Consider the following 14622-nt stretch of genomic DNA (forward strand, 5'->3'; position numbering starts at 1 on the left):
ATTAACAGGGTTCTACTGTATAAGAGCAATATAATAACTTCAAAAGAGAATTTTGTATAATTTTAAGGGTAATTATGTACCACTAGTGACATCTATGAAAGCTAAATTATATTATTTATGAAAGGTTCTCGCCTCTGCTAATTGCTTGATTAAATTCTGTCAGCAAAGACGATCTCTGTTTTGCGGCCTGTTGGATTTGAATGTGTCAACAGTCTTTTGTCAGGTTATAAAAAGGTGGTCTTTGCTTAAAAACGCGCTCTTATTCAAAAACAATCAAAGGTTTCACCTCTCCGAAATAACTACGGGAACTAGTACCTGTACCCAGAGTAGTTATTAAAAAGTGCTTAGTCATACCTGTGAAAGTGGATGTTTATTGTCAAATAAAAAGTGATTCAGTTTAACTCTCAAGAATCTGAGTTATTATTCTAAGGACCCCAATTTATAACAAATTTCACTGCATAATAAATTAGGCTTCCTTTTTCAATAACTATAAGATTTCTTGTGAGGTGTCATTAATCCTTCAAGCCTCGGAAGGACTTTACTAGACACACACGTCATATTCCATTAGAGCCACTGAAGGACAGATCCAACATGGGCGTCCATATATAATAAAAGTATTTTCATATTTTTTTTCTATGATGCGGAAATATATAATTTGTTCGTCATTGGAAAGAGAAATAATTTCTCAAATATTTATACTTGATTCCATGGATAAAATCCAAAAAATTGTCAAAGTGAATGATTACAAATTGGCGGGAATTTTTCATTGACAGTAATTTTTTTATTTAATGTATAAATGGAATAAAAAGTGAAATATCAAATTCTTTAAAAATATTGGATGTGTCGAATGAAAATGTTTCGATAAGTTTTTTTTATAACATTCATATTTGATATTAAAATATTTTTATTTAGAAATATCGATGTTTATTTCAAATACAAACTTCTCAAAGATAATTTTATCTGGTTTCTCCAAAGTATTTCGTTTTCCGAAAACTTATAAATAAGAAATATATAACACATTTAAAATATCTCGGAAGCATTACGAAATTCCATGAAATTTCACCATGTTGGTGGGGCAATCAATAAATGCATTCCTAGACCTAGACACCCTTCACAATAAGGTCTTTTACGCCGATGGCATGTCTTCAAGTAAAATAAGGTATGCAGATCCGCTCACCCTGAAGATGTGTCCCTTCTTCCTCTTGATCTGCCCCTCCTCCTGGGAGTAGGTCAGGTCGATGGCCCAGTAGGAGCCCTTCTCTGGGTCATCCTTGCTCCGGGCCACCTTGAGGAAACACTTGTTGTGGGAGAGGTTGTGACGGATGGAGTTCTGAAATATGTAATAGTCTCATATTAACACTAATTGGGAAAACAATAGAATGGTCAGCAGTAATGTTCCTTAGCATTTCTTTAAATTTTAATTAAAACTTGTCAACTATAAAAATATTGTAAGAGTCCAACTGCTGAGGAAGTGCCCTAATAATACAGAGAGAGAGAAAACAAATAAATTACTTATTAGCATCGCACGGTCGCACTCTTCTCTTGCCATCGTGCATCCCTTGTTAGACAGAGAATAATGTCATCGCTTACATTCTTTTTATAAACTACATTGTCAAAATTGAACAATCTGTCCAGTATTAGGTCTGACGCCGTCTTCTTTTGAACTGTCAGTCGGCTAATTGTAAAATGATTGCTTGAAAAGAATATAAAGTTCATTAAATAAACAGTCAAAATGCAGCGTAAGTGTTCAAAAATGTTTCAAATGTCATTAATATCATTTCATAGGTAAGTGAAAGTTGATGCGACCATTCTGTCATTTTTTTTATCATTCTGACATGTTTTGACGTACGTTAGTTAATATTGTATTAACTGAGGAGTTTATTCTTATGACAATAAACCCGGCCAAATATTATATTTTAATGGGCAGCCGTCATACAAATATTTGCATTGCACAATAAAAACACATGAAAATACGCCACGGCCCGGGGCTAATATATTTTTGCTTTCAACTTATTTTTAATTATGTATGTAACGGACGTACTGCTCCAATATCAGCCGACGTCACCTCATATTAAAATCTGCCATTTGCCTTAACTTTGCCTGTCCTTTAATTGAATAAACTGCCCTCTATGTATGTGAAATTTGTAAAATTGCTATGTAAAATTGTTATGTAAAATGTAAAATTGTTATAATAAACGAAACGTCGGAGCTTGGCTAGAGGTATACGGGCAGAGAAGTATTGTGAGAGCTGGTACAATCATAATCATATTTTAATTCGGGCACGATTGTTAGAACCGTGCCAAAACGTAGTGGGAAGCCGTGCCGTGCGCCATGCGCCGTCATAGCGTCACAAATGACCGGTGGTACGCCGTCATTACGTCCCACGGGCACGGTTCTGAGGATCGTGCCCAAACAAACGAAGGCCGTGGTCACGTTCGGCCACGGCCCGAAACTACCGGCCGAGCGACGGGGCGCCGCGATAGCGTCGCAAACACGGCTCACGGATTCCAGGAATCAAAGAGAAAGTGAGCCCGTGTGCGCGTCGTGCGCCCGCTGGCGGCTATAAAACGGGCAACAGGCCCTCAAAACGTCAGATCTCCAGCAACCACCACCAGCTCTACACCTCTCTCTCTGCTCTGCCCTCTACCTCGCTCCGACTTCTGACTCTGCTCGCCTTCTTTCACTCTGACCCCCGCCTCACCCTGGACCACGGACTGCCTACACCTTCGGACCAGACTCGGAATCAGCTCAAGAACAAGCGACAAGCAATCGGACCAGCTCTACAGCGGCTTCAGAGACGGCCCCGTTCTACCCCTCCACGCCACTGAAGGACGACATCTCACGCCTCCACAGATTGGGATCACCGGCCCCTTACAGTCTTGTGTGTCACACGATTACGTCTGATACAATGTATATCAATGAAAATATATATTATAACACCTTTTTTTTTTTGTATTAGGCAATTCACCCTAAAGAGAGTGCTTTGTGCCGATTGGGTTAAGATATATGGTTAAACTGATGTGAATTATCTATAAGGGGACTGGACATATCATATATTAAAGCCATTCAAATCTATAAACTTATAAATAATAGAATATACGCGAGAGTTGTTGAGAGACAGCAAATATGGAATACTAAGGGGAGACTGGTGGGTGATTTTAATAAGCAATCGATACATGCCTTTGAAAGAAGAGTGGTTTTTACAATTGAAGAAGACATGGTCAAGAGTCTCATCTTCCACACCACACTGGCATAATGAACTTTCGAGCACCCGAATTTTAAACAAATGAGTTGCAATAGAGCAGTGGCCAATTCTCATTCTCGAGATACAGGAAGTAAATCTTTTGGACTTTTTTTTGCCGTGGAACCAGGGTTTACTTGGAATATGATTTTGTATTCCAGCATAGAAAGATCCAGTTTGAGTTTTCGTGACTGTCCAATTTTCTTCCCAGGAACGAGACATGTTGGATTTAAGAATAGAGAAGACGTCAGAGACAGGAATTTTAAAATCTAAAGGAATAGAACCAGATACAGTTCCAAGTTTAGCGAGAGAATCAGCTTTCTCGTTACCCTCAATTCCTAGATGGCCAGGCACCCAAACCAGTATTGTCTCAAACATAGATTCGTTTAAAGAATCGAGGATGTTTTTAATATTACAAATAACATAGTCTTCTGGACATGGAACGATATTAGAGGAAATTTTTAATACTGCACTTAGAGAGTCAGTACACAGTAAGGCTCGACGAATATTGAGGAGTTGGATTTGAATTAAAGCTTGTTCAATTGCGAAGCATTCTGCAGTAAATATGGAAATTTCTTTAGGCAATTTATAAGACAGATTAACATTGAATTCAGGAATATATACCGATGCGCCACATTCTTTGTGGTCGGATTTGGAACCATCTGTGTATATGAGGGAAAATCCAGGAAACTTTGAAAATATAATCTTTTAAAAATGTTCTCAACATTTTGAAAGTTATTAGCTGAAGATAAAATGTTCGTCCGGAAGTCAGAAATTATTACGTTTGGGATAAAATTAATAGCATTAAACGGGGTACTGTAAATAGGAAGGATTGGATCATTTTGTAGATTTTGAAGGTAAGAAGACAGAGATCTAAATGATAGAAAACTTTTTAATAAGAGAGGGAATCGATCTCTATCTAGTACCCTCCTTCTGTTATTCAAAATACTGAACAAACGATCGAGACTCTGTTCCAATGAGTGACGCGATAAAGATAACGCTTTGAAGATATATCTATCCGCGAGGTATTGTCTTCTCAAAAATAAGGGGGGATCTACACATTCTATCTGAAGAGCATTAATTGGAGAAGATTTCATTGCCCCAATAATCATTCTGAGCCCTTTTGATTGGATTCTTTCAAGTTTTTTATCCAGATATTTAGGAAGTGGGTCGAAAAGAAATGTGCCATAATCCAAGTGACTTCGAACGAGGGAATTATACATTAGTTTAAGAGTAGTAGGGTGGGATCCCCACCATACTCTGGAAACAGCTCGCATCATATTAAGCCCCTTTTCACACTTAGCAGAAACGTTCTGAATATGCGGGAGCCAGGAAAGCTTATGGTCCAAAAGCAGGCCAAGAAATTTTATTTGCTTAACGATTTGAAGGGGGAAATTATCAAAAGAGACTGTAAAGTGAGGCAGTTTTCTTTTGCGAGTAAAAGCCACTACCTTGGTTTTAGAGGTAGCTAAATTCATTCCATTTGTCAACATCCAAACTTTAATATTATGTAAGGCCAAATTTAATTCCTTCGCAGCATGCGATAAATTTTTGTGAGATAAATATATGAGAAAATCGTCCGCAAAATAAAGTCGCTTAGTAGACGAAGGGATTACAATGTCTAAATCACTCATATAAATATTAAATAATAATGGACTGATTACAGACCCCTGGGGTAGCCCTTTCCAAAGCTTGCGCTTAAATATGTTTGAGGAAGAGTGGATAATAATGGATCTGTCTGTTAGCAAGTTGATAATAAATTGAACTAATTTTATGGGGATTTTTATTTTAATTAATTTTTCCTTCAAAACATCAATTAATACATCGTCGTAAGCTGAAGAAAGATCTAGAAATGTGGCCAATGTACAAGAGTTAAGGGATTGAGAAATACGGATATCTGTTGTTAACAAACTTAAATTATCCATAGTAGATTTCTTTTTCCGAAAGCCGTATTGATTAGGAGGGATAATACTGTGATTTTCAACAAACCATTCTAATCTGTTCTTTATCAAATGTTCCACTACTTTAATTAAACACGACGAAAGAGCAATAGGACGATAGGATAAGGCTTCGGACGGATTTTTCCCTGGTTTTAAAACCGGGAGGATTTTTTGAACTTTCCAGACATCCGGAATATATCCTGTTTCAAACATGTTATTAATTAAGGATAAGAAATATTCAACCGACAAGTCGGAGAATGCTTTAAAGAAGCTATATAATATTCCATCAGGACCCGGAGAAGAGTCAGAAAGGGATTTAATTACTCGTTTTAGTTCACTAACTAAGAAAGGAGAGTCTAGCCAGTTAGAGTGAGATGGATATGAAATAAAAGAGGGCATTTCTTCACATCTGGCAACTGAAGGAGGGGCAATCTTATCAGCAAAACCTATAATAATTTCCTCCGGAATATGTTTGGTACGCTCCGGAGCATATGACGAACCGAATTTTTTTAAATTAGTCCAAACAGATGACTGGGGAGTTTCAGGAGACAGGTTTTCACAAAATTTTCGCCATCCAGACCGCTTTTTATTTTTCAAAATACGTTTAGTTTCTGATTGGACGCGTTTCACTGATAAAAAATTTTCAAAAGACATGCATTTGCGGTAAATGGAAACTGCTTCTTTTCTAGAGTTAACAGCACGAGTGCATTCTTCATCCCACCACGGAGTCGAATGTTTAGTTTTAATGTTAACTTTACGCTTTGGAATGGATTTTTCTGCTGCTTTTATAACTATACTAGGAAATAATTCACATTGTGTTCTGATGTTCCCAAGAGAAGATTTTACAGAGTGAACAAGAGAGTCTAATACAGAAGAAAAAAATCTCCAGTTCGCATCTTTCGTTTTAAATTTAAAATTATTGTTAATTGTAAAGAAATGAGAGGTGGTTAGATAGTGAAAGAGGATTATAATAGGGAAATGATCACTGGAAAGGGGGTCTTTAAGTATGTTCCAAGAACATTTACGTATCACCGAAGATGAACAGAGAGATAAATCAACAACACTTTTCCTTTGTTGAGGGGGGGTGAATCGGGTTGGAGATCCGTCGTTTAAAATACATAAATTATGGGAATCAATAAAATCTAAAAGATTACGGCCAGAACGATTCGTTAATTCACTACCCCAAGAGGTAGAATGAGCATTAAAGTCGCCCAGTAACATATACGGGGGACGGATCTGAGACATAAATGATGACCATTCGTTTTCATCAAAAATAGTGGAGGGAGGGACATATATTGATAGTATTGTAATATCACATACAACGGCTGCTACTATCTGAAAATCGTTAGAGAGAGTATGAAACATGATTGGTTTGAAAGGGATAGAGTCATGGATGATTAAGGCAGCGCCACCTTTACCATCCAGTCTATCATGTCTAAGACAATTATATCCAGAAATCTTAAATAGATACGAGGGTTTAAACCACGTTTCAGAAATAGCGGCAACTGAAATTTCATGTTCATCGAGTAATTTTACAAGTTCAAATTTATTACAGATTAGACTTCTGATATTCCACTGAAGAATTCTGTTCAGTTTCGGAGATATTAGGAAGACAGGATAATAAAGATTTAATGCAATCGGCAGCGTTGGACGGTATATTATTGTTGTTTGAAAGAATAGAAATTAAGAGGGTAATTAAAGTCTGAATGAAAGCAGAATTTTCATTCACCACTTTCCCTAAATTAGGGGAAGATTGGGAACTATTTAAAGCACTCCCATTGAGTGTCTGAGATTTATAATTCCCATTTGGGTTAAACAAAATATCATTATGTTGATTTTTATCAATAGAAGCAATAAATTTTGGTTTTGGTTTTAGTGGTATAAAAATTGTTTCCCTGTGAGAAGATGATGGAGGAGATTTAGAGTAAGATAGATTGCAAGGAATTGAGGTAGATGTTACCTCTGCAAACGATTTTATTGCAGGTGGGAATAATTTTGATGCCTGGAAATAGGAAATGTTGTCTGAAGCCATTGATTGTTTAATATTCCTTTGTCTGGTCAATTCTGGACAGGCCACACTAACCGCTGTATGATTTCCCTTGCAGTTAATGCAACGTGGATCATTCGATGATTTTTGGCAAAGATCAAAGGGATGGTCCTCTCCGCAATGAAAACAACGTGGAGGGGAACGACATATGGGTTTTGAGTGTCCGAAACGGCAGCAGTTAAAACACTGGATCGTCGGGAATTTGTATACTTCCACAGGGAGTGCGTTGTAATAAATAAATACCCGAGATGGCAAAGTTTGGCCTTCAAAAGTAATAACAACCGATTGTGAGGGTTTCCATGTAGTGGTTCCATTAGATGTATCTTTGTAATTTAATCTACGTGCTTTTAAAACCTTAGGGGTCACTTGAGAATCATTAAGTGCATCAACAATTTCAGATTCTGAGAGATCGGTTGGTATACCTCTCACTCGGCCCATTCTAGTAAGGTTGTAAGTTGGAATATAAGATTTAAATTTGTGGAGTGAAAGCATATCAATTTTTTGGACAAATTCATTTGCAAAGTTTGCGGATTTAAATTCTAGGGATAACTTATAGCGGCCTTCCGGCTTAATAGATCCGTTAACTATGCCAAGGTTACTGTTTTTTGAACTAAAAATGAATTTCCCGAAATCCAGAGGATGAATGATTTTTCCTTGTTCAGTACTTTGGACATTGACAATGAATGGAGCCGAGGAAGATGGGGAATAACTTAGTTCAGTATTTTTAGATTCTGATAATATGGTATCCTTACGACTTTCCTTAGGGTTTGAGGTTTCATCGGATTGCGAAGGTTTAATTTTGGGTGGTACATTAAGACAGAGCGATGGTCTTCGTTTTCTGGAAGGGAGTATTATAGAAACATCCGATTCATACTCATCTCCAATATTAAATATGGACTCGGGGTCAGGAGGTCGATTTTCATCTTCCTCCATATTTATAAATTAATTAACAAAAAAAAATAATAATACAGTCTATTTGATTGACTGTACACACTAATTTATCAAAACCTAAATATAACAAACAAATAATAGAAAACAAAAATGTAACAATAATTTCTTATCTGTACGAAGTCCGCGACAGCAGGTAGGCAATTCGTCAAACACAGAGCACGACTATCCACTACCGTTGTTCGATGACTCTTATAACACCTTGATATTTATATTCGTAGAAATATTAATTAACACCTCAGGCCTCAGCCATATCTTGACAGAAGGTCACAGTATTTCCACTTTGCAATAAAATCCAAATAAGTGGAATATTTCTGAACGTATCTGAAAATTAAAAGAAACTGCTTTAGAAAGGTGATAAAATACGCATTCAAATTGTATTGTTTTAAATAAAAATATGATTTTCAATATGTTAAAATTTTGAATTTTTTTGAAAATACTGAATTTAAAGGGCCGTTTTCGAGGGTAATCGGACGCGAAATTTCGATTTAAATAAATAAAATAACTGAACTTGAAGGACCGACTGCAGCGGTAATTGGCTGCAAAAATTCGATTTACAAGTGACATTATTACGAATTTACTCAGAATTTACAGGAACTCGATGTTGGGCATTTTTTTTTCTTTATAAAATTTCGAATTTCGTGAGAATTCGTTAATTTGAAATTAGATGTCGATGATCTACTGTATATGTATAACATATTTGTGATATATCCACTCCCTTGCCTAACGTTTTAACAAAAACTGACAAGATTGCCCCGGATCAAACAGACGGCCGCGCGACGCATGAACACATTATATAATTTATTATACCAAGAAATATTCCATTTATTTGGATTTTATTGTAAAGCGGGGAAATACACACAAATTCTGACAGAATATGCTAGAGGCCTGAGGGGTTAAGGATCTGTTCGACAGATGTCAATGTCATCTACTACTTTCGTCAGGTTATAACATAAATAAAGACAAGTTAAAATAAAACAAAAATACTCAACTAGTTCAGGAATGTCAATGGTGTTATGTATTAACCTTCTGTTCACAAATTACCTACTTATTCAGTGATTGGTCATGCGTTATTGTCTATAGGAGAGTTATCTTAATTCAGATCCATTTAATACTGGCCTGAGGAATTTGCCTCGAAAGAAGAAGTCTATGTTGTCAAAAGAGGGATTAGAATGTATTTTTTGCATTTTATTGTAAAAAAAAAAGTTTTCATTAAGTGCGAGAGTAGTGTACAATGAGGGAGCTTATAGCGCACCTTCCATCCAGTGTTGGCCACCCGATAGTAGGGGAAAGTCTGTATGATGAACCGGTAGATCTGTGAGAGGGTCATCTTGCCCTTAGTGCAGTTGCTGATGGCCAGTCTGATGAGGCTTGTATAGCTGGAACACAACAAATATGTATACTATAACACAAATCCATAAATAGTTTGCAAATTAACTACTAAAAGTTATCTTCTTCTATTGTATAGTAGCGATCTGTAGCAATGACTACTTTAAGGTCTAGAGTGACAAGAAATCCATAGCAGATTTGCTAATAATTCACCGCACTTGCCTTGATATTGTATTTTGTACCTTAAAAAATGCTCCTAGCATACAAAAATATATTTAATTCGCTCGGCAAGGAAAAAATGTATCTCAATATTATTTTAGCTTGTCGTTACGTCAATTGCAAACATATTTATTTTATCTGTGAAAAAGAGCGTCGCAAATTCCTTGTCAAATGTCATAATTCTGATTTTATTGTATTTATTTTCAGGAAAACTTCATAAATACGACTTTTTTGAAGAATGTTTATTTAGCTGAAAAATATAATAAAACAAAAGAAAATTTCAGTATTTATTCAGTTAATATTTTTTTATAACATTTGAAAGAGAATTTATTTTTTCTATGAATATAAATACTTATCCTGGGAAACTACATTGGAAAGATATGTTTACAATTTTTATAATTACATAAAGACATTATTTTGTAAGACGGTACAATTTACAAAAACATCATTTTGCAAAAATTGAGTAAATTATTATGAAAATAGTGTCATAGCGAATGGTTGGCAACTCAGCCTTTTCCCTGGCATACTCGAGTAGTATCAGGTGGTGGGAACCTGGCATTCCAAAGGCTAGGGTTCAAAATACTATAAAATTAAGGCAAGCGCGCTGAGTTCCCAGCACATCCCCTACACGGATATATATATATATTTATTTATTTAAAAACATACGGCACAACATGTGCCATTAACATAGATATAAAGTTAAAAAGTGTAAGAAAATATAAAAATACAAAAGGTAAGAGAAAAAAAAAGTTAAAATGACATATTAATGAAATATAGAAAATTATTTTCCATTGATGCCAATCTGCACAAACCCATAAATAACCATTATTATCAAATTATATAAATTATCAAATTACAGGTGACTAAAGTAGCGTAGCAATCTATTTGTTGTCAGAATAACCACCTAGTTTTTATGGATCAAAAAAGAAAAAATAAATAATTACAAGTAAATCAATAATCTCTTAAGAACTTTAGTAAGAGACAATTTAAATGTAATGCTATCAGATAATAAAAAAGGCAGTTAAAATACCTGGATCAAAAACAAGAAATACAAAAGAATTCATGTATATAATTTTTTTTTCTTACATTAGCTCAACACATGAGGCCTTGAGGAAAAAACGCTGTGTGGAGTCCTTTTAGGGAAAGAAAGGAGAGGAAATTTTGGGTAGGAAAAAGGCGTGAGGGGTGGGTAGGAATCTGGATAGGATCTATATCAGGAGCGTTGGTTACCCAATAAATGGTTCCCGGGGCAGCGGTACCCATACCCGCCTCTCAAATTGAAATATTGAGGATATGGTGGAATTCAAGGATTAAAAAAGAAATAAGACAGTAATTTTACGTGTACGGCGGTTTTTCATCGTTGGGTTTGGTCTGCATCGCAGTGATAGCAGGGGGAGATAAGGGTAGGGCTGGCAAGGGGGGCAGGGGGCCCAGGGGGTTGTGGGGCGGCCCCCGCGGACTCAGCTCTCCCGCCCATTCCTCGCACTCACTGGACAAGTCACCCATCCTAGCACAGGCACACACCACTGGACAGACCTGCTATCATCCTGCAGCCCATAAGACTAACTGGAAATTAATAAAACATATCATTTAAATCGTTTTCAAATGTAATCATTTTTGTTATTATTCATATGACAGTGAAATCCCTGTACAATGGTTTGCATGTGGAAAAAATTTGGTAAGTAAAAAAGGATCGACAGATAAAATTAATAAGTAATTCTCAATATTTTCAATGTGGAATGAGCAGGTGATACGAACACCCCACGCAGTGACAATGTTTTCCAGACATTATCTATGGCCATGTATGTATGGGCACACCGCAATCAAGGGGCATAAAGTGTCATGGCATGTATCGACATACCCTACCTAAAGCATGAAAGAAAGAGGGAAAAAGAAGTGTAATATTATGTATGTACTATAATAATTTTACAAATATCATTACTTTTCTTTGTCGTGCCGATAAAATATAAGATAATGGCATAATGAGTTCTAATTACAAGTAAAATATGAAATACTTTTTCTGTGACTGGTTTGAGTGCAGTTTCGTAGAATTTTTTCAGGCTGTATAGCCTGCAGGGTAAAGATTTCCCTGATAATATCCAAACTTCGATATCGATCTGTCAACAATGTAAATAAAAAAAATATGCATTTCGAATAAAGAATTACGAATTCATGACCTGCCGGTGGCCGAGTTGACATCGCGTTTGGATCCCACCCAGGCGTAGTGTGTTCAATTCCTCGGCTGGCTAAGTCCTCCATCACAACACAAGCAACATTTTCAGCTTACTGTGGTAGTAGTAGGAGATTTTAAAATATTGTCAGGTTATTCGTAACCCGGGAATGTTTCTCTTTCTTATTAAGAAAAAAAAAAAAAAATTAAATAATTTTGTTACCTACTTTATTGCTTTTCTGATATGATCAAATATAATAGAATATAAGAAGATATGCTACGAGGGCTGCCCGACCGTCGGTGGATCAAGGTCTACCGAGCGTGATTTAAATACGTAAAGATTTCATTCGTTTGTGTTGTCGCCGAGTACAGTTCGTCCTCATTTTATTAAAAATGCCGTCTTGTGCAGGGTAACTTTGTGAAAATACGACACGCCAAGTGAACTTCAAATCATATGGAATATCATTTCACCTGTTAGTACAAAATTAGAATACAATATAAATTTTTTTATGATTTTTCAATGTTTTTATTGACGTAAGCCCCCAGACTCGCTGGCGAAACTGTCATCGCAAAGCTAGTGATGGGACGCGATTACGATGGTGACCGGATAAATCATCACATCTTTAAAAAGTTATATAAAGTCATGGAAAGTGGTGAAACAAAAAATTTATTAACTGGGTTAAGTAGGTTAGGTTAGGTTTAAATTTAATTTTTTGACTTTATTTTAATGACTTTATACCACTTTTTAAAAGTGTGTTGAATTGTCACTATGTTGAGTTATCATGGAACCGATTACGATTAAATACCGACTATCGATATTTTGTAATACTATTTTTTTTTATTTTATGTATTATTTTTGTTTTATTATTCTTTCCAAATACAAAATATTATTAACTATGAATTATTTTTTTCTATGAACTTTGATTGGAAAAATGGAACTTAAATGCATCTTTTACAATCTCTCCCGACGTAAATAGTTGCTTCTTGTTGAAACAAAGTTTTGTTTAAATAATTTGTGCGTAGCGGAGTAAAGAAATTTTACCCCTTTTGCCTCACAACATGCTCCAATTGGGGATGCCAGAGTATCACTGTCTCTGTACAGGTGGGAGCAGTTGGGACTCTTGTAGCATATTCACATGAAAAACACATGATTATTTATGTTAGGTAAAGAATAATTTATCTCAGTTTTCACGTGTCATAACTTATAGTATCATTATTTCAGATTTCTAAAGGAAGGAAAAATGAAAGAAACATGGATCGACGCAACGGGGAGAAAGGGAACTTGCCATAGTATCATTTGCTTATCTCACTTTGGCCAAAATGATTTTAAACCAGTAACAAAAATTCGCAGACTTATTGCATTGGCTGTTCCTACATTCAAACTACCACTTATTTATAATTCTGTGATTTCTATTCATTTTTTATAAACAATATTTTTTGTATTTTAGATTAGATGAGAAGAATAAATATTTTTTCTCCGTCGTTGCACAAGTTTCTGCTGTTTTTACCAATACTTTTTGTGTTGTTATTTACAATTCTCAAGTGAACCCACAATCTCTACTTCGCTCACTACAGCTGCAACGCAAACAGCAACAATTGAAGATTAACATAAGGAAAAAAATTGTAGTTATTGATTGCTAAAAACATTTAAATGCATATCAAAAATTGCACATAAAACGTCTTCAAGCAACCAAAAGGCGATATCGGAAGAAATTTAAATCAATGACAGATGTCATAAATGCATTAAAAAAAGAAATTTGATAAATGCAGATCAACAATAGTTGTTAGAGAGCTCCGGCAGCGGAGTCAGAGACCTGATGACTCTTTACATATGGTTTCTGTGTCGCGTACGAAATTTCAAGACCCTATAACTCAGTTAATAGTGCCGACCCCCACCTAATTCTTACAGATTCGGATTCCCCAGCCCTAAATTAGTCTTAATCAAGTTCAATTTCGGTTATTCGAGTGACTCCCCTAAACCGAATTTATTCCGAAATTAGTATTAATTACTAAGGACGGGTTGTTTCGGAGAATTTGAACAATTCATCAAATTTCAACGATCATTTTCAGGTTCCTTGAAAGATTTTTTCAAGTTCTGTTTTTATTTCAGTTCTGTCAAGTAACTAGCCTATAATTATATAATAACAGAACTTGAAGAGGACTTTCACAGAAGCCGAAAACGAACGTTGAAATTTGATGAATTGTTCAAATTCTCCGAAACAACCCGTCCTAACCTAACAAACGTCAACTTCAGAAAATTAGATAGTTTGGCTAGTAAGATTTTATCGTTTCGCAGATTTCATTGGTTATATTTAAAATATTAGAATCCTGAAATATTACATCGCGAAAAAATCTGCTGCATAAATACTGTGTACAATTTAATAAAAGCCAACAGATTATAATATAGTTCGTAAAATATGTATTCTAACTGCACGTTTTAATTGTCTTTCACATCGCAGAACGGTTGCGTTCACTGCCACTGCTTTTGCAGTACTTGCATATCACCACACGCCCTCCTGATGTCGTCATCACTGTACAAATTGACTTAACCAGCCCGGAGACCTTCGCACCCTAGTGGGTCGTCCTTCTGTACTGGTCTCTCCTTCTTCTTCACTATCCTCTTCAAACACATCGAAAAGATTTATTAAGGTGTTTTAATGGCGAGGGCGACGTTATTCAGTGGATAACAAAAAGTCGAGTTGGTTTTAAAGAAGTAAAGGATGTGTGC

General features: G+C 35.8%; 1 protein-coding gene across 2 annotated transcripts in view; it reads right to left on the reverse strand.

Annotated features, from left to right (window-relative positions):
- The window catches only part of LOC149420574 (forkhead box protein J3-like), a 28850-nt gene that overhangs the window by 6845 nt on the left and 7383 nt on the right, over positions 1-14622 (reverse strand). For both annotated transcript variants that reach the window (XM_089636214.1, XM_089636213.1), the window contains exons 2-4: positions 11064-11290; positions 9432-9555; positions 1178-1330 (exon numbers count right to left, since the gene is read on the reverse strand). In XM_089636214.1, coding sequence (XP_089492340.1) covers positions 1178-1330; positions 9432-9555; positions 11064-11230 — 444 coding nt within the window. In that variant the 5' untranslated portion in view covers positions 11231-11290. The remainder of the gene's footprint in view (positions 1-1177; positions 1331-9431; positions 9556-11063; positions 11291-14622) is intronic.

This window comes from Hesperophylax consimilis, chromosome 10 (assembly GCF_061612785.1).
Source record: "Hesperophylax consimilis isolate HC1 chromosome 10, BYU_Hcon_1.0, whole genome shotgun sequence".
NCBI classification, from domain to species: domain Eukaryota; kingdom Metazoa; phylum Arthropoda; class Insecta; order Trichoptera; family Limnephilidae; genus Hesperophylax; species Hesperophylax consimilis.